Below are 21,391 nucleotides of genomic sequence, written 5' to 3' on the forward strand. Positions count from 1 at the left end.
GCACTAAAAGGTGATAATTCAATTCAATTCAATTCTTTTATTTCATTTTCATTCAAAACATAATACAAAGTAATATAAAACAATACAAATCAAATACAATTTAACAGAAGGGCATTCTTACTTCGTAAAAAACAACAACAGTATAATATAGAGCATAAATGGATATGGAAATGAAAATGAGGGGATCCACTAAAAAGCAAAGATGAATATGAAGATGAATATACAGGTAATGAAGATGAATATAGAGGTAATATGTTCACATAAATAGTAAGATCACTGACGTTGAATAAAGATGGGTAAATTGGTGATACTGCTGTAATTCTGCATTCAAATCAATCCCCAAAACTAAGGACAAATCTGCTATTCTGGTTCGCCAAGTTTCAATAAATACCTCCCAGTTGTTCATTTTCATATGACGGTTATAGTCAATATATTTTCTGAGTTCCTGAATTTGTTCTGCGTCGCTTTCAGAAAACCCTCTTGTGCCTGGTGGGGTGTACCCTTTTTTCCGTAGCAAAGCGGGTCCGAAAGTATTTTTTGGCGGCTTCAAGTCTTGGAATTGTATTTTTTTTCTAATCTTGCCTCAGTTTTAATTAAATAAAATGTTTATAAATGTTCAAGGCGAGGTTCTAGCCTCTGTCACCAGTCTTGATTGCAGTAAACTCGCAATAACGCATCGTCTTACTGATCACGCCACATCAGTCAAGCGGATCGTTGAAATTACGATATATCCTTTGGCCATGAATATTCATGAGGCGTACTCTGACTAAATAAGCCCTATCATACCGGGACTTCCGTAGAATACTAGCTTGGTTGTCGTAAAAACAGACGATGGCTGGCTTCATTGGGCTTAGAACTACATCCCCTTTGACCACTATATGATGACTTGACACACGGCGGCTGCTGGCTGATCACAGGGGTAGTCATGCATCTCACCGTTAGACAGGTAGACCAGACCGCAATTCTCACCAGGGATAGTGCCCGGCTGGGTCTCAGCCCAGTCTGCAAGAGATCACATTTATATGTTATAAAAGACAATGTTCATTGTAAACAAAATAATGCAGCGTTAAGCGTTAGTTTCTAGAGGATCACAACATTAGGTGTTCATATTACACCGGAAATGTTAAACCTAAGACCAGAGTGTTAAAGTAATAACCAACGATGGTGTAATAGCACCGATTGGTGTTGGACAGACACCGCGGTAAAGTGACTTTTATGTACCTACAATTTAATACTACAAATTTAATGAGCGTCACACTAAATACCCACATCACAGTTATACTGAGTTGATGGCTATGTAATGTCTTTAGTCTCCAATTTAGACTGATAGACTGCGTATCAAAATAACGGCTAATATGAAAAAAAAATAATTACAATTTACATTAAAATATCCCCTTATCTTTTTATTGATGCCTTACTTAATATACCACCGACACCATGCATGACTGAACTAATCGATTCGGGGGACAACAGGTACGTATTCTAGAATTTTAAAATTTGGTAAAATAAGTAAAATAAATGCTTTCATTAACATATCCAACTAAAGAGCAATTCAAACTGATCAGGTCCATTGAGAGTCACTCAGGTAAGGAATCAATTGGAATTTCATAGAAGTGTTGTTTAAAGTTAGCAGTGTTGCGTAGCGGCTACGTTACTTTACTTATTAAGTAACTATATACGCTAACCCTGCGCAACCTCTTACACTCTTTAACTCTATTGGACATCTACTAGAATTTATTCGTCCCACAGAACTCTTAATCGATATGGAAGAGAACAATTTTTCAATAAGCATTTTATTTTCATCAAACTTAATCTCTTTATTCAGAATCCAGCCTATTTATCTTTAAAAACATCTGAAACTGTACATAGTATTCGTATTCGTAGTGCACAAAGGACAGGTTTGATTTTGCCCAGAGTTCGAAGGGAAATGGGCAAAGTTTTTCTTCTGCAGGTGCAGGTCGTTAAATGTATACCCCTCGTGGCATGACACGACTTGGACCAACTAGTTTGTGCACAGTTTACGATCATTTCACGTTAACAATCCCCGATATGTGTCGTGCCAGGATTTACAATTTTTTAAGATTTTGGCCCGACACTTCATGCATTGTTCCACAATGGCCCGCACACTTCTCGACATGGACCCAAGTGGTATGGGTTCGATGCGTAGACTTGTAAAATATTCGGGCCACCAAACTCGTATAAGTGTCGTAGCAGCATTATAGATAAGCGCAATACAATGTTATCCCTTTTTTACGGCATGACATTGCAGTCATCGATATGACATAATTTCGATTAATTACTATTGCATAATAATTCAACAACTTGGTTCGTAAACAAATGAAACGTAGTTTAAAATGCAAACATATTAGATATGTAGTTTGCTTTATATTGCAAATATTGTTACACTTCAAAACTGAGCCTTCAAAATAATCCATTTTGCAAGTGAAAACCGCCCTCTTTGGAAATTAGAAAATACCCTTGTGATATGATGCATACCATTCAAGAGCATGGTCCTAGCTGTTGAATACCATTAGTTTGTTCTGTTTGCTTGCTTCAATCTTCAGTTTGTGTAAATACAAATCGAGGCATGATCGTGCCACTTTTACTACACCCACCTATGAAAGTTGGACAATGATGCCTCCTATCTTTTCTTGTTTACACACGATAATATGATATTAAAACAAACACATTGAACAGAACAAACAGTATTTGAGAACTAAAGATATGATGTTTATGGTAATATATAAAGCAGCTTCTTCTTCTTCTGTATCCTTTCTCCGCTGTATCGGAGATCCGCAGTTTGATACTGCATTAATGGTAGCGTTACATATTTTGACGTGAGAGTAAGGTAGACCGAGAGAGGTGAATCTTATGCAAGAAATTTAAGACAAGTAGGTTAAGGTCGTTTCTGGAGGAATCTGCTAATTCGACGTCAGGTAGAAACAGGACGGAAGTGGTAAATTGTTGAGGTTCTTGATCATTGAAATACACAGAAAAATACTGCAGTTCCTCGTCTTCTTTTATTAAGTTTAGAAGTGTTTTCCTGTGTGTGCTAAACGCTGGGCATTCTCCAACAAAATGTACAACGCTTTCCAGTTCGGAGTGGCAGAACTTGTAGGACGTTGTGGTACTTTGATTCAGAGAGAATAATCTTCTATTTGTTGGGTATGTACTGCAGGATAATTGAGCTCTGATGGATATAGCTTCCCTCAAGAGAGGGCTGGAGACTTGCTTTGGGTAATAATTCTTTTTATTACGTTGGGTCATGCCCGACCATAGACTTAGAGAAGATTTTTTAGCAACTGCAATTTCAAGGGCCGCATAGTGTTGTTTATAAATTTTTCCCATTGTTAGCTTCTTCCATACTTTATATGGAATGCGTTCTCTAAGGATGTTAGTGAGACTTGGAAGCTCATAACTATTGAGAATTTTTATCCAGCGTCTTACCAATGGTGTATTGTTTGCTATACCATTCAATAGTACATCACAAAAACGCCCTTTTTAATGGTTATATCTCTCCAATAACCAAAAAGGGTGATTTTCACTTGCAACATTATTTTCTGAGGCACCCTGTATACTCAAGATGCAAGAAGTGATAGCTGCTTGCACAATATTAACGCAACTCTACGCCACGCTACTCCTTGCTATACATGTACGCAAAACATACGTTTCCGCTACACAAATGTACGGAACTCTTCCTTACGTAGAGCTTGTCCGATTTTGTCATGAGTAGCCTACTCAGTCGGGTTTAGTCCAGATTGGACCTTGTTGTTTGGAAGTGCCCTTTCCCAAAAGCTAACATAGAGGGCACATGTCTACCGGGGAGTCAAGATGAGTAGATTGGCGCTGATTAGAGATTGGGAGACATGTGCTCTCTATGTTAGCTTTTGGGAAAGGGCACTTCCAAACAACAAGGTCCAATCTGGACTAAGTCGGGTTCGGCGTGGTCGCTACGCAACTGCACGTAACTCTGTTGAAAGTTCGGTGTGATTTTTTTTTCAAAGTTGCACATACTGGAAATTGGTAGTCGGGTATTGTTTTAACCATCAATTAATCGAGGCATGATTTGTGTTAGCTGTTATGTGTGTATGTACGTATATATATATATATATATATATATATATATATATATATATATATATATATATATATATATGAATATATAAATATATATATATATATTTTATTAATACAGCAATGATTTGCATGGACTAGTGTAAGTGTGTGCAGCGCGCTGAAATGAAAAGACGCTTGATCCAAAGTCTTTTGTTTTGGATCAAAAACTATTTCGGAGTCAAATGACAGCACACTCTTGAGAATTCCTTAAGGAAGAACACGTCCTAACCGTGGTGGAAGAGCATTTCTATATCATGCTCCAAAATGATGGCACATATTTCCACGCTCTTTTAGGGTAATTGCCCACAATTAATATGATCAAAACCCATCTTTAGTCCGCGCTTAAGACTTATCTTCTCACCAATACTCTATAAAGTATATGATTTATTTTGTATCGCGCAGTTATGCTATTACAGTAGATTATCAATTTTAATTTATTCTTCTTCTCATTATTGTTATCATAATTATCAATATTATTGTGAAAACTTACTTCGATAGGAGCTTAAGTCCCCTTGTCGATTTCTGTAGCATTTCCACTGTCCTTCCGATTTTTCACAGTGATTCCAGAGGAGATACCCATCCAGGAGAGGTCTTATTTTGTCGAACTCTTCGATGCTCTCAATGTTAATCATGGAGGGACCGGTCGTCTTCCCATTACCCAAGGGGACAAGGGGAAGAGACGCGCAGTTTTCACGAGCGTTGTCGTAAGTACTCACGTCCCCTGAATGACGTACCTGGAAACACTTTGTGGTCGCGTATAACCACCCGTCAGGGCATACTATCAATTAAAAAAAGATAAGATAACTGTTATCCCTTTTCGAGTTAAGTCCTATCAAGTAGATATTTCATATAGAGTTAGGCGAACTTAGGCCTACGTCTGACTTGGAGTTATGCTTAAATGCTGGCGTGCACATGATGAAGGGGAGTACAAAACATGAACTGTAACTGCGAAATGATCACTGCAATAAACCTACCTGGATGTTCGCAGTGTGTCCCATCGTATTGTCCAACACAAGAGCAGCTATATCCAAACAGATCCTCCGTACACGTTCCTCCATTAAGGCACGGGCTTGAGTAGCAAGCTTTTAAAAGAGAACACGAAGAAAGAAGCGTGAACGAGCATTTTAAAGGAGTCGAAATGTCCAACACTTTGAGAAGTCTCACCCTGACTCTAGGCCAATGTTTTGAAGAATACACCTTTTGAGATAGACCAGAGAATGTGATAAGCTTGTAATTTCAATAGCAAGGAGCAACTAGTGACCTCAAAAACCTTAAAAACTTTGCCTTGCAAAGAGGACAAGCTTGCAGTCTCCTAAACTAAGCTCTTGTAAGAGCATAGGCTACGGAATAGAACACACAACATCTGAAAAAAAACCCGATGGGTGTAGAAAGACAGTGAGGCAAGTATTGTCTATTTGTTTGAAGATGAGAAAATATAAGTTATATAATAATATGCTCTCGGGTGCATGTGTGTGTGAGAGATGTGGTTGTGTTTTACAGTGGATGATAGTATGTGTGTATATGTTATGTTGGCTGTGGTCGTGCGTGTGTGGGGGTGGGTGTGTTTAAGAGTGGATGCGAATGTTAGAGATAGGGGTGAATTATGGTGTGTGTGTGGGTGTGTGGGTGTTATGGTGGCTGTGATGGTAGGTGTGTGGGAGGATATGGGTGTGTTTAAGGGTGCATGTGTATGTGAGAGAGAGGGTTGGATGGGTGTGTGTGTGTGTGTCTGTATTGGCTGTGGTCGTAGGTGTGTGGGAGGATATGGGTGTGTTTAACAGTGGATGCGCATGTGAGAGATAGGGGTGAATGAGGGTATGTGTGTGTGTTATGGTGGCTGTGATCATACGTGTATAGGGGATAAGGGTGTGTTCAAGAGTGGATGCGTATGTGAGAGGAGGGTTAGATGAGAGTATGTGGGTGTGTGTGTGTGACTATGTTGGCGGTGATCGTGCGTGGGGGATATGGGTGTGTTTATGAGTGGATGCGTATGTGAGAGAGATGGGGGAGTATGAGTGTGTGCGTGTGCGTATATGTTGTGTGTGATTGTAGGTGTGTGGGAGGATATGGGTGTGTTTAAGAGTGGTTGGGTATGTGAGAGATAGGGGTGAATGATGGTGTGTGGGTGTGTTATGGTGGCTGTGATCATGCGTGTATAGGGGATATGGGTGTGATTAAGAGTGGATGCGTATGTGAGAGATAGGGGTGAATGAGTGTATGTGGGTGTGTGTCTATGTTGGTTGTGATCGTAGGTGTGTGGGAGGATATGGGTGTGTTTAACAGTGGATGCGTTTGTGAGAGAGAGGGTTGGATGAGGGTGTGTATGTATGTTTGTCTATGTTGGCTGTGATCGTGTGTGGGGGATATGGGTGTGTTTAACAGTGGATGCGCATGTGAGAGATAGGGTGGATGAGAGTGTGTATGTGTTATGTTGGCTGTGATCATACCTGTATGGAGGATATGGTGTGTTTAACAGTGGATGCGTATGTGAGAGAGAGGGTTGGATGAGAGTAATTTTGTGTATGTGTTATGTTGGCTGTGATCGTGCGCGTGTGAGATGTGAGTGTGTTTAAGAGTGGGCGTGTATGAAAACCCTAAAAACAAAGAAGCTTGTGTGCAAGTAGAGCATTCGATGAAAGAAGCCAATGAAAGTTCAAGAAAAACTAAGCAAATAATTAGAACGTTATGGGCATTTAGGTGATGAGATCGCCAATGATGTGAACTTCCTCCCGTCGGCAATGCGACCAACATTTGTGATGTCATAATTAAAAAAACTCCTCAATTACTTTTAAATCTTGCTTTCATCAAGTCAGGAAAAAATCATGTATTTTCGTTTTATTTCATGGGAGGATATTTAATCTAGCTTTCATAAAAAAACCTGTTATGGGAAATGAGCATTTTACTTTTATTAGAATGGGTAAAATGATGTTTTCGGTATACTCTTAATGTTAAAAGGGAGATTTATAGTTGTATTCACTGCAGCAACCTTGGTCGCATTTGCAATAAGGGAATCTCAATATAGAACTAGGCAATTTCGAAATTAAGATGCTAACGACTTTCTTGTTGCTTGTCCAATTTTTCTCAAACTTTCTTTTATCTTATTCTTTGATTTCCTATTTCTATACAACCTGGTGGGTGTTTCATAAAGCTGTTCGTAAGTTAAGAGCGACTTTAAGAACGACTGGTGATCCTTTCTTGTGGGTAATTGTAAATACATTGGCGATGGTTACGCGCGTAAGAAAGGTTCACCAGTCGTTCTTAAAGTCGTTCTTATCTTACGAACAGCTTTATGAAAGGGCCCCTGACCTGTTCCAAGGATTCTCTTCTCAATTAAAGAAAAAAATAATCGTACCTGGATGAGCGCAGTATAAGTTGACTTTATCTCTCATCGCCGGTGGTGTTCTCACTTCATACTCAGGATGATCACGAGTTAGATACTTGGGAATAAGCTGCACTAATTCCCCGGTGTGCTCGGAAATGCTTTGAGGGCAGGCAGTGTCTGATATTGCTCGACATGTTTGGCCACCAAATACAACTGTTTGGTGTACAGGTTGTCATGAGAAAAAACGAAAAGATCATAAAAGAGTTAACTATCTTCTTCTTCCTCAGTTCCCTTCCTAAGTTATTTTTTTTTTTGGAGACTCTCAACTTAAAAGTGTGGTTTAGTTTAAACGCCGTGTAAACATTTGATTAAGAGAATGATTAGGGGCAACGAAGTATTAAAGACCGTGCCAGAGATATGCATTTTTTGTAAGAATGTTGGAATATTGATATCGAGAACAAATTTTGTATGTGAAAAAAATTATCAACATATCCTTAAGGGTATGATGTCGGTGTGGTAGGGACATGTAAACACCCGAGTTACAGGAACAAAATCTTTTTTATTCTCCTTTTTGCTCCTCGCTTCCTGTTCTTATAATCCCTTTTTTCATATAACGTTAAAAATGATATCATAAATGTCAAATTGTTATTAATTACGAAATCATAAGCCTTCATGGTCTGTAAAGCAAAACCCAAGCATGTACTGGTATAATATTTTTTCCCTTGGAAATGGTTGTTAATGATGGAGAGTTAATAAAGTAATACTGAAAGAGGGTCCGTTAAACAGCCCCATAGGCCATGTGGATGACCTGGTAAAGTTTTAAAGTCCAAAGTGTTTTAGTTGATTTGTGTTCTAGATGGGTTTGAAGTAAATTTACCTTGTTTGCCACTTTTGCAACCTTGGGCATTTTTGTAGATTATCATAATCATGCAATAAACATTTATATTATATGCCGCTAATCTTAAACTCGAAATTCTAAAATTATGAATAATACCACTTTCCAAAGGGTTCTTGTGACGTGGAAATAGTTGATTACCTTATTTTTGTTTTATTTAGCGTAATTATGTATATGGTGTCAATGTATATAATAAAACGCCAAAACAAAGATAATACATCTGGGGCCCGTTGCGGAAAGAGTTTCAATCAGTCGCAACTCTAAAAATATCATGCGTAACTTGATTTTCAACCAATCAACAGCGCGCATTTGGGACTTGCGATTGATTTTTTGACTTGCGTTTAAACGCAGCTCTTTCTGCAACGGGCCCCTGTTCTGAGGTTTTCTATGACGCGGAATTCATTTATGACACCGATTTCAGATTACATATTCAGTGAAATCTACGTAAATGTTAGCATGATTAAAAAAAAATAAATACTTGTGCAAAAATATTTTTTTTTCTGTATTACCTTTGAAACCTAAAAACACGAATTAATGCACAAGGATCTCATTTATGGCACTAGTTTCCTTTTCTAAAGGATGCATTTGCTGTAATCAGCATAATAACCATAATGTATTAATTAACATGTATGTTTACGTGTAATGTACATTATTAAAAAACAACTGAAAACAATATTTTAATAGCTCCCTCTAATGTTGCTTTCTATGATGAGGAATTCTTTTTTTTTATACTAATTTTCAACGAGTTAGTTCGTCATAATTAGCATAATTAGAATACTTATCTAATTCACGTATTGTATGCACTTAAAAAAATTGTCGAATTTCATATAAAAATCCTAGAAAAATGAATATTACATTGCCCCTAATGTTTTTTTTTATGACGATGATTTCATTTGTGATACCAGTTGTCCCTTTTATTTGTGTATTTGCCATAGCCAGTGTATTTAACATGAGCTGTTTGATATATAGTCCAACGTGCAATCTTATGTAGATTTATTTGTTGCTGTGTTATATAGGAATGAAAACATACATAATTAAGCTCTTATATGGTTATCTATCACGAGTGTGTTAATTAACAATGGTCTACATGTGCAAATATAAATTTCTTCGTATATAAAGTCTGTAAGCATAAATGAAAAAGTGTATATCAATGAATGAATCGTCCCACAAATTATTGAATAGGTGTATTAATCATTCTTTCAGGTTTTTAGATAACACACTGGCAAATAAGTCTAAATACACTATATATCACTTTATGCTAACTATAGTTACTATGAAGAATTTAATAAGAAATGGATATTTGTGTCACAAATGAATTTCTCTTCACAAAGGAAACCCTTGGAAGAGCTATATTACATGTCATTATGTTATGTGGTCTACTTATAAACAGTGGCTCACAACCTGAATATTATAGATAGTTTCTCTACATGAACAAAACAAAAAAAAATCGGAGTAATTATTAGTAGAAGGAGAAGGAGGAAGAGAAGTTAAAGACGAAAAAAACAAGGAAGAGATATGTTACTTAGGCAAAGGCATGATGTTATGATCGGCTAAAATAATCAGTCGTTCTTGAGCCAAGTCAGCAACTGCTTCTACTTTTAATACATCTTACCCACCATCATTACCATCGAATGGTTGATCATCATCATTTTATGCCTTACACGTATATATTCATAATCATCAATGTAATTGGTTTGCCATTATCAGGTAGAGAAAAAAAAATTAACAAAATCTGATAATGGATTCGAAAAGCAAAGTCATATTATTAATCATTAAAGAGCTAATTTAGGCATTCGGAGGTCAACGGGTGTGTTTGTTAAAATGGATTATAGAGCCGCGTCCGTCTCACAACTTGGAGGAAATGAGATCGAGATCCGATAGGTGAAAGATAATGTTCAGACGATGATAAAAGCATGAAACTTTGCGCACATGATCAAATTAATATTCTGAACGTTTTCAGGGGTGGTGCTAAATGAACTCTAATTAGTATAGTAAGGGTTGCTTGGAAAACGTATTTTCATTAGCAACAAAAACCTAGTATGGCTATGGACCAATGCTAATAAATAATTTTGAAGCAATTTAGCGTTTAAGGTTTCAAAACCCCTTTAAAATTATATTTGTATCTACGTTGCCATGGTGACATTTGATTACAACAATTAATCTGCAAACCTGTAAACATCTGCTGATTGAACTACTTCGTCGCTTCATGACCAATGCTCGTTACAGTAAAATTCAGTACACACATAGGTCTAGGGAGAAGAAAGGCAAACTTTTCGCGTTTGTCCGAAAGTGTGTTGCCATGGTTACTACATACTATGGCCGAAAAGCCAAGAAAAATCATTGCGGATCAAAGAGCTTCCCCAGTTCTTATAAAATGCTCATGGAAGTTGGTACACATATTCATCTTGGGAATGCAATGTTCATTTTTAAATGTTTTAGAAACTACATTACTATGATACCGGCATAGGTAGTGATATTAATCACCTTCGCTAGTTTCCTTCGCAACCTTTCTGGAGAGGGGTAGTTTTTACAAGGGCCTACCCCATACTTACAGTGAAATTGACTGGTGACACTGAGGTAATAATAATAATAATATTCCGCATTTATATAACGCTTAATACATCGGAACGACGTCTCTAAGCGCTTTACAGACATATTATTACCCCGGTCATCGGATCCTTGCATGCCCGCATACAATGTATGCACCTTCTCCACTCCCTGGGGAGCATTCCAACAAGAGTTTCAAGACTCAATTGCTAGGCATACTACATATAGGCTTTCACATCCTATCGGGTACCCATTTAACACCTGGGTGGAGAGTGGCAAAGTGTGGATTAACGCCTTGCCAAGGGACGCTAGGCCATGGTGGGATTCGAACACACGACCCTCTGATTACAAGGCGAGAGTCAGAACCGCTACACCACGACGCTTCCACATGGTACATGGGTAATGGAGGTACATGGGTAATGGAGCCGCCGGAAAAAAGGTTTTTTCTTCCAGGGCTTTGTATGGAAGAAAGAAAGACAAAATGAAATCCGACTCAGTGTGAAAAGCAAAAGAAAAAAAATCTTTAATCTGAACATTAAGTTTGAGAAAGTCAATATCTTAAACACGGTATATTATTCAAACTAAATCAACATGTTCGTGCTAAAGCTTAATTATTCTAATAAAAAAAATGAACCCTGTTGAACCTGTTATTACTGAAATTTGACAGCAAGAAATATTAACATTAGTGAAAGAGTACCGTTGTGAAATAAAATAATGAAACATATACGCCACTGAACGAGATATCGGGGTGGATCGTTGGTGGATATATTATTCCGTGTGCGAGTGGGTGTGTGTATTTGAGCTTTGTCAGACGTGTATCAACAGTCAAGGAAACTCCCGCTTTTGCGAGAGCGACATAATCTCGATTAACAGGGATTGTTGGTCGCATGACGTAATCTTTTAGGATCTCAGCGAATAGCTTTCCTGTACAAAGTGAATGGGGTTTTCTGACAAACCCTCACTAAAAAAATTCATATAAAAAAAGCACCACGGTGGCGAATTTTTATTTTCAAATATGTTAAAACTAAATTTCTCATCCACATTCGAAAAAAAGAGATGTCGCCACCGTGGTGCTTAGATGCTATTGAAGAAAGAAGACACATTTATGATGAAAAATGCAAGCAAAAGTTCTCGTAAGAGGACGTTAGTCTCTGCGTTCAGCCTTTGTGCCGCGATACTCCACTGCATGTTTGTAGCCGAACGTGTGGTGTGTGTGTGTACTGCGTGTACAAAGTGTGCATAGAGCTATGGTCCCTATAACAATGCACGGTTGTATACACGCGTACACATTTTTACCTCTCTTACCGAGTGTTTCGCGCACATACATAAGGGTCTGAATACAGCTGAGAAAGACTACACAGGGCGAAGGTTTTCAGCGGTGATTCACGCTTCGGTGAACGCAACTATCTCGAAAAAGGGACTTTTCAAACGATCTCGGAAACCGGGAGTTTCCCTGACTGATCAACCAGATATGATTGTTCACGTATGGAACCGACCTTTAACGTCACCATCCGAAAGACGTGACCAGAGAACGAACCTCGAACCTCTGCATGAATTTATAACCTCCCCACAGCTTTGATTACAGGCGCACGCAATAACGCCCAGTTAAAACCCGATAATGTCAACATAGAGGGCGCTTATGCAAAAATATGTTATCGGAGATCTACCTAGGGGATTCATCGTTTTGTCAAAAGAAAAAAAAATGAATATGACTACGTTCATTTTCTCCGCAAAAGTGCACTCTGTCGTCTTCAATGGCAAGATCACTCGCCAGTAGTAGAGAAAAGTAGACACTGGCACGAATGGAAAAGACGTAGAAAGTACATTAGCATGGTAACGGCATTGGTAGGGGTATTAATCACCTTCAGGTATTTGTCTAGTTTCCATTGCTACCGGTATCGGGTAGGGGGGGGGGGGGAACAAGGGCCTTTTCCATACTTCAATTGACATTTGAAGTTTAATATCAATTTATATTAGATAGCAATGGCATAGATATCAGCACAATATGTGTTATATGAATAAGTTATATGTACGTGGAGAGACTGATGCTTGAAAGAAAAAGGTGATATCATGCTAATGTATTTGTTTATGGGTGTATTAATGTTTAGGTATATTATGTATGTGTTCATATTTATGCATTGATGAGTATCACGCATCTAGCATTTCATCAAAGATTGGCATTTTTGGCTTCTTTTTTTCTTTGTCTTTTTTTAATACCCTCGTTGTTACTATGTTATGCTTATGTTGTTTTATTATTTTTTTCTTATGTTCTTTGTTTTTTTATGATAGTCCTTCAATGTCAGGATTCTACATCAATATATTTTTTAATTTGAATTTGAAATGTACTGATGACACTGGAGTGAAGACATGTATATGATGGGGTGAAAATGCCCCCCCCCCAAAAAAAAAAATCAAGAATACAGCATGGACAAAGAGACAAGTGGAATGTTTTGGCAGTCTTGTTTGTACTGGGCCATTCAATATGACGGTATTGCCTTTGAAAAGATTGAATATATCGTGGAGATTACTCACAAATAATAACATTCATATGATAATAAAAAAATAACTTCATTTAATCTAAATGACCTTTGACCTTGATCATGTGACCTGAAACTCGTGCGATACAATCAATCAATAATACTTTATTTCCCTTACTTTCCCTATACACTTTAAACGTCATTTCATTTCATCTCGCGTTTCAAATAAAGGGTCGCGGGTTCGAATCCTAGCCGTGTCATGTTTTCCTTCAGTGGGAAATTTATCCACACTGTGCTGCACTCGATCCAAAAGAGGTAAATTGGTACCCGATAGGGGGAAATTCCTCGAGCGCCCGATCAAGGTAGCCGTGCTAAAGCCGGGAAAATAATAACATCATCATGTTAAGCAGGGTCCGCAGGTAGAACTGTTTTTCATAAATGAAGTGGCTTTCCTGGGTAAAATACGAGGTTGTTGTTATTGTTTTCATTATAATAATAATAATAATAATAATATGTCCATTTATATAGCGCAGTTACTATGTGCATATACTCAACGGCGCTTTGATACTTGGTATCATATTATTATCCCGGTAGTAGCTGAGCCGCCGTATTAATAGGCGCTAAAGCGTTCAAGGAATAAATCCTACCGGGTACCCATTCACCTCATCTGGGGCGGGTGCGGCACAATGTGAATAAGTTTCTTGCCGGAGGAAATTACGCCATGGCTGGGATTCGAAACCACGACCCTCTGTTTCAAAGTCCGAAGACTAATCCACTGGGCCACAACTGACATTATCATCATTATTTCAAAAACCTATCATGTAGGCCAACATTTTGATACTGATTCCCTGAACATTGTAAAAGTTTATTGAATAAGAACGAGCTTTGACCGTGATCTTGTGATCTAACTCTAAGACAGGATCTTCAGTGCTTCTCGTTTACTCTTGCATGAATGTCAAAATTTCATCAAATAAGTTTATATATTTTGTAAGTCATGATGACATTTCAAAAGCTTAACTTTGGTTAATATTTCATTGTTGGCATCGCCACTTCCGTAGTTATCGTAAAAAAGCAGTGTCTATGTTGTGCAGACGTTGTGTAAACGTAAGTAATGTAAAGGATATTCTTATTTGAACATTTTTTGGAAACCTAATACAATTGGATTTTTGTATGATTAAAAAGATCACCAATTTCGGTTGCTGGCTTCGCTCGCAGCCTTCTTATATTGTTGCCCATTAACAACTATGTCTGCCCTCGAAATGTTCGACTTATGATACGCCAATGAATGACGACATTGTTGTCTTTACATTGTTGAATGTTGTATAATCTCTAAATACATTTTAAAAAACTGCTCAAAAATTACTTTCATTAAACATTTTACATTTCATTCGCATTGCTTTGCTATTATCCAGGCTTCGGGTATTGTGGTCTGGGATGGCATGCAAATCTTCTTAAGACACCTTTATTTCCGATAATTGACAACTTCTTTTACTCTTATCTGACCTTAGTTTTCATTTAATACATTTTTAAATTCATTCTCTAATATCTCGTTTTGTTAAAAAAAAAGAAATACACGGTTTGGGACACTATTCAGTCTACCAAACACTAAAAATTCCCATCATGCACGGATTTTCCACCATGTTGTGTTAGGATCGCTCATTTCTAGTTGGGAGCATTAATGATAACACAGGAACGTTCTATGTATATACAATATAATCAAGAAACTTTAGTAATATTTAACTTCCAGTAGTATGTAGATATTACCTCTGTAATGAAATCAACTTTTTTAATTTCAATCCTTGGGTGTGGACCGATTGTAAAATCATGTTATTTTATATCCAAGGGCAGTGGCGGACCGTTACCCGGAGGCGGCAAAGCATGGGGGGGAACAGCATTGTTCACAGACAATGCAGTGCAGGTAAGGAGATGGCAGTTCTTTGTTCTCTGAATAGGGTTTGTTCTATTATTAATAATAATGGTTTTATTGGCTTGGATTGAATTCATGAAAAGGGGTTCTTAGACGAGGTACACTGTCAAAAATATGAATCAGTAGGTAATACTTAACGAATATAAGTAGAATTTATAATTTGTAATTATTTCTATTTTCTTAAAGTAGTTATAACTTGTCTTTTAATTTTCTTGATTTATTTGGGTTCAATATACATTTAAGAAACTCCACGTATTGCTGACTTGCATTAATTGAGTAAATCTAATTCAATTAGGCAAAGATGATTTTTACTTATAAATTCGTATTGAATGTACTTATATTTTTCAATTAACGCCTTATTTAAACAATACATGAATATTCATTAGACATGTTAGAGCAAGTAAATGTTTGGGCTTTTTTAAAATAATATTTTCAGCTCAATATATTGATATTGCTGCCCACTGACACTGAACTTGAAATCACCTATTGAAGTTGCTGTGACGGTGCTCCAGAAATTTGATATTTTTAGCTTCTCGTTCCGGATTTTACCTCTGATTTTAATGTTACACATGTTACATATAAATTAAAAATTTATGTATTTAAACATATGAAGGGAAATGCAGTCATGAGTAGCCTATATTTGAAGGTTTACTGGAAGCGATCTTGAGTATATTATGTCAGAGCAGGATGGAAAATAGAGATTGGTTGTTTTGGGTAAAAAGTTGTTTGCCTTCATGCACCTTTTACATTCCATAATGTGGTAGTGGAAGCGTCGTGGTGTAGCGGTTCTGACTCTCGCCTTGCAATCAGAGGGTCGTGTGTTCGAATCCCACCATGGCCTAGCGTCCCTTGGCAAGGCGTTAATCCACACTTTGCCACTCTCCACCCAGGTGTCAAATGGGTACCCCGTAGGATGCGAAACCGTATATGTAGTATGCCTAGCAATTGAGTCTTGGAACTCTTGTTGGAATGCTCCCCAGGGAGTGGAGAAGGTGCATACATTGTATGCAGGCATGCAAGGATCCGATGACCGGGGTAAGAATATGTCTGTAAAACGCTTAGAGACGTCGTTCCGATGTAATAAGCGCTTTATAAATGCGGAATATTATTATTACTGTTATTAGTTTTGGTTGCTGGTTTTCTGGGCCAGGCCGGCTGTGTTTGGAATGTGGTAATGAAAAAATTCAAACTGAATGGTTGTAAGGCGTTTGAACTGTTTGGGATATAGTATTAGTATTTTTCGTGGCTCAGTGGATTTGAATACTGAATTAGAATTTGCCGACAGTCCAGCTGAACTTAACCCTAAAAAGACTGGGCTATTTTGGAGGCTAGAAAAACTGGGGGGGGGGGCCTTTTGGGCCCCCCTAAGATCTCGGCTGTTGGCCATCCGATCGCAACCAAATTTGGCACACACATCCTTTGTAATGTCCTCTAAAAGAAAACATAGTCAAAATACTGATATTCATTGTATTTTTTAATATATGCATAATTAATTATGCGAATATGCAAATTTTTATCAAAAAATTGAATTTTTCATACTTTGGTACCTATTGTTGTCCATAAATTCCTGTTTCAAGGTTTTCAGCTGTAAGAAGAGGTTGTTTATCATGGAATTGTGTTGTTTCATGCTTGAATTATTAGATATGCTTATGCAAATTAGTAATTACTAAATTTGCAAATAAGTAGTCCGCATGCGTTATGTAGAGAAATACAATAATTGGCATGTTTTATTGCATTACACTCTCTTGCAATGAGACAAAGCAATCTTGGAAGATACACAAGTGATGTGTTATATGTACACTAGCCGGTGAAAACAAAGCATAGGAGATATCACATAATTTATGCAAATTATATTCATAATTAATTATGCGAATATGCAAATTTTTATCAAAAAATTGAATTTTTCATATTTTGGTACCTATTGCGGTCCATAAATTCCTGTTTGCAAATTCTTGAGTATTCTAGATATATTTTGGGTTTGTGTAATATATAACTTATTCAATATCAATTATAGCATAATCAACTAAAGTGTGACATTACTTGTCTATTCAGTGTTTCCTGCACCCAAGAATATAGTTGTGCAAGCGATTCTGGTATTTTGCACTACTTTTCATATGTTTTTCTTTGATTTTAATTTCTTATGTATTTCTTTATTTTTTATGCAATGTTTTTCATTATTTTCATATCCTAGAACTGCTACTTGAATTCACAAGTGACATAATATAGAAAGAAACAAATAAAAATGTAGTTAGAAAACAATGTGTATAACCTTCATTCAAATACCATACACTTTACACACAAACGAATACAAATTTCAATTTCTTACGTGACATGTGATACGAAAATGTTACGTAACTCCGCAACCAGTGCTCGGGCGGTGTGACCAGGCCTTAACCCTAAAAAGACTGGGGGGGGGGGCTTTTAGCCCCCCCCCCCCTGTACATAAATCGCGATAACTTTTTGCGCATGAAGCGTTCGCGCCGCCATTTCATGACTTTTTTTTCTTGAGTTTTGCGCAAATTTTGATACCAAGTTATCGCGATTTATGTACAGGGGGGGGGGGGGCCTAAAAGCCCCCCCCCCCCAGTCTTTTTAGGGTTAAGGCCTGGTCACACCGCCCGAGCGTTGGTGGAGCGGTCGTGGAGCGGAGAGTAAAAAATCATCACCGATCGCTACCATTCACCATTTTCGATTTCGATTTTTTTTTCGATTTTTGTTTTCGATTTTTCCCCCAATTTTGTGAGCGAAACTCTACCCTCTCTCCCTACCGCTCCATGACCGCTCCAACAACGCTCGGGCGGTGTGACCAGGCCTTAAGAAACTTAGATATTTCTGTAGCGGCACAGCTTTGCAAGACGACTGGTGGCCGCCCGCCGTCTAGTGCTGCCCACGTACAATAATTTTTTTTTCATTGATTAATTGATTGGTTGGTTGGGGAGTGATCAGAATATCTATACATCAAATATTGGACAATACTGAATACCTGCATCACTCTGAACAAATTCTATTCGATGGGACTAAATAAAAAACAATTGCGATTTTTCGTTTGGTGGTGAGTAAGGTTGAAACGTTTTAAGTTAATATCTTACCGTAAAACTTACTGTTCAGTATGAAGAACACAACAAAGACTGTCGCCTCGAAAAACTGCTCGATGAGGAAGGATGAAAAATGGAATTAAGTTTTAAAAATTATACATCATATAATTGTGACCAATCATAATAGTGCAAAAGCTTTGGCGATTTTTTATTCAAATGTTGTGAAATATATTATTCTTTTGTCAAAAGGGGTATCAATGGAGAACTTCAAAAATCTGCCCCGACCAATATTCCATATTCCCATTTCGTTCACAATATATCTGAATACAAAATAGATACAAAAACTATTATACATGTACGACTTTTCACAATTTAGGAAATTCAGGAAAACGTGCATAGAACTGTTTATATATTTTAAATGTCTTAATTTCGGTATTTCCTACGCGATTTATTTATTATACAATAATCAGTGATCTGTGTTATATTCAATCTCCTCAAATATTCTCATAGTAGGATATCCAGCCCAAAAAATACAAAAATAAGCGCTGCATAAATTCTGATCTTAATATTATTATCATTTTGCAACCTTCATGTATTCAGCTATGATTCGATTAAGAGTAAATTTGTTATAAATTCGACCAATATGTAGAATATAAAAACTAATTTGTGATAATGCAAGGGAAAGAATAAGAACGAACGCATTGGGAGGATTAAATGTGTTGTATGCAACAAACTGTTCACTGTGTTGGGTAATTAATATATATATGTATAAATATATATATTGTGAAAGAAATGGATGAAGAGAACAATGGTAGGTTAATTCAAGGTTCCTCAGAGCAATCTATCCTTTGGAAAAATTTGTAATGCCGAGCAAATTTTTTTCACACAATTATTAAAAAAAAAGGAGTTGCCAAAGCTGTTCTTCACGTATATTACTACACACACACACACACACGCACATATCTATATGTATAGCTCTGGGGAACCTTGATTTAATCTACGCCTATTATTGTTCTCTTCATCCATTTATTTCGAAAAAAATCATTGAAATAAAAGAGTTGCCAGAGTCACACACACACACACCCACACACACACACATATATACATTCTGGGCAAATATCCAATTGAGCAAAATAATTACCCAATCATTAGTTTTGTTACCCAATATGGACAGATTTTTTACCACTAGTTTTGTGGACACTATGTTGCCCGAAGTTGGTTAAAATATGGGCATTGTTTGCCCAACCATTTTAAGAGTCAATATATCGATCAATAATGCCATTAATAGAATCCACATCTCTGCAGTGCTTAAATGGGATTTTCAGCTAAAAATACTATGATTTCAATATTGAACAGATAGAACAAAATAAGACAATGAAAGACTAAAAGTTTACTCAATGTTAACAGGGTTATCAAATTATACACATAATTAGTCCCGTGATGGTAAACAAATTACCCATTATTTTATTTCAATGTAGTTCACATATGAAAATGAAAATGAGGTACTTCAAAATCGGAAAGCTTTTATTGCATCAACGCACAGGTACAGAAAGAAAAATATTACACAACCATATCCAGATTAATGATAACCTTAATATATCCTTGGGAATTATGGCATCCTACCTGACAAAAAATAAAAAAATGGGACTAAACACAATATTATCATTGTGAGAAAAGACATCATACATACCATTTTTTCAAATCCACATATAAGATCTTCGCCAAAGTTGCGGTGGTTGTGTTTGGATATTCAAGCACAATCAAACTCCTTCGTTCATCAGTAGAGCCAATGTCGAAATATTCATACAGCGCGTAATTTCATGGTGTTCCTATTAAATGTCCACAATCAGCATGATTACAATGATTTGATTAGGACGTGGTGACGGCTCCCGCAAGAAGAAAAGGCGACGGCGTGCATCCGTCCGTTATTGTATACCCAATCGTAATGATTACAATTCCCATTTACCGGCACTGAAAAGGAAATGAGCAATAGTAATAACGCAAAACAGCAATTGATAATAATGAAGTCAATTGGACACTTTTGAGAATGAGTTTAATATAAATGTTAAGGCCTGACTGTCTTCAGCTTAGTTAAACATACCCAAGCGTCTGCTTATTAAAATCCTAATATGCCTCCTCCAAATCATGCCATGTTATCTGTGATCTAGTTATATCATTCTGTTGAGTAACAACTAAGAAACATAGGGTTCATTAGAAATAAATCTCACAAAGTCTTGCACTGGGAAAATTGTACATGCAATTATGACCTCCCGTCTTGATTTCTACATTGCTCTTCTTTATGAAATTGTACAATCTCAATTAGATTTGCTAAAAAAAATAAATTACTACATAATAAAACAAGACAAGCCTTATTAAATTTTAAGAAACGGAGAGCTAATTTAGCTCTTAAAGAGAGTCTGTAGTGACTGCATTTCTTGGTGCTGATTTGTCACTCGGAAGTGCAGTCACTATACACGCTTTTTACGAGCTTAATTAGCTCTTTTTTAATGAAAATGAAAATCCATAATTTATTGTTCGAAATAGACATGAAATTATATACTCCAAAAATTTGCTTTGCCCAATTTATCGTATGCCCGGCAGCCTCTGTGCAGCGCCAGATCGACGAGGCTCTATCCCTTAATCGTTGAACGCCAAACAGGGTAGCAGCAACTCCCATCTTTTAACGTCTTTTGGTCTGACACGGCCGGGGTTTGAACCTCCGACCTCCCGGTTGAGAGACGGACGCTCTACCGACTGAGCCAACACACTGGTTGAACGTAGCCTTGCCTTTATTTTATTTTCTATTATTTTTAAGTGATGAACTTGTAGGCGAAATGCTCAACTGGCCTCTTCCAAAAAAAAACTTAGAGCATCTCCGAGTCAGGGTACTCCCGATGTCAAAAATTTGAATTTTTGAACTTTCCCGAGAATCATGAATTAGTTGTCACAAAAAAGTGTCATTCTTTTTTTATATTGATAGTTGGATATTTTGTTGTATTCGTAAATAAAAAAAATTATTGCTGTACCCTTTACGGTCAATCGGATCGGGGTCGTCCTAGCCACTAACCCGTC

The 21,391-nt window shown here is 37.1% G+C and overlaps 1 protein-coding gene across 1 annotated transcript; it reads right to left on the reverse strand.

Annotated features, from left to right (window-relative positions):
• Nucleotides 1–146: 146 nt before the first annotated feature.
• On the reverse strand, nt 147–20,221 carry LOC121416654 (neurogenic locus notch homolog protein 1-like). The gene is made up of 6 exons (XM_041610135.1): nt 20,010–20,221; nt 18,374–18,428; nt 7,469–7,651; nt 5,091–5,198; nt 4,607–4,894; nt 147–1,002 (listed from the first exon to the last, which is right to left on the reverse strand). Exons 1-6 carry the CDS (start codon nt 20,010–20,012, stop codon nt 875–877), a joined length of 765 nt encoding a protein of 254 aa, XP_041466069.1. The 5' UTR covers nt 20,013–20,221; the 3' UTR covers nt 147–874.
• Between the last annotated feature and the right edge of the window lie 1,170 nt (nt 20,222–21,391).

The sequence above is a fragment of the Lytechinus variegatus genome, chromosome 6, assembly GCF_018143015.1.
Source record: "Lytechinus variegatus isolate NC3 chromosome 6, Lvar_3.0, whole genome shotgun sequence".
Taxonomy (NCBI): domain Eukaryota; kingdom Metazoa; phylum Echinodermata; class Echinoidea; order Temnopleuroida; family Toxopneustidae; genus Lytechinus; species Lytechinus variegatus.

Bases quoted from the DNA above. Each gene is read 5' to 3' on its own strand.
- LOC121416654 (XM_041610135.1), bottom strand. The intron at 7,652-18,373 runs GTAAGATATTAA...TACACCAAACAG, and splicing joins ACTGAACAGTAAGTTTTACG to TTGTATTTGGTGGCCAAACA. The intron at 4,895-5,090 runs GTAGGTTTATTG...TTTAATTGATAG, and splicing joins GACACACTGCGAACATCCAG to TATGCCCTGACGGGTGGTTA.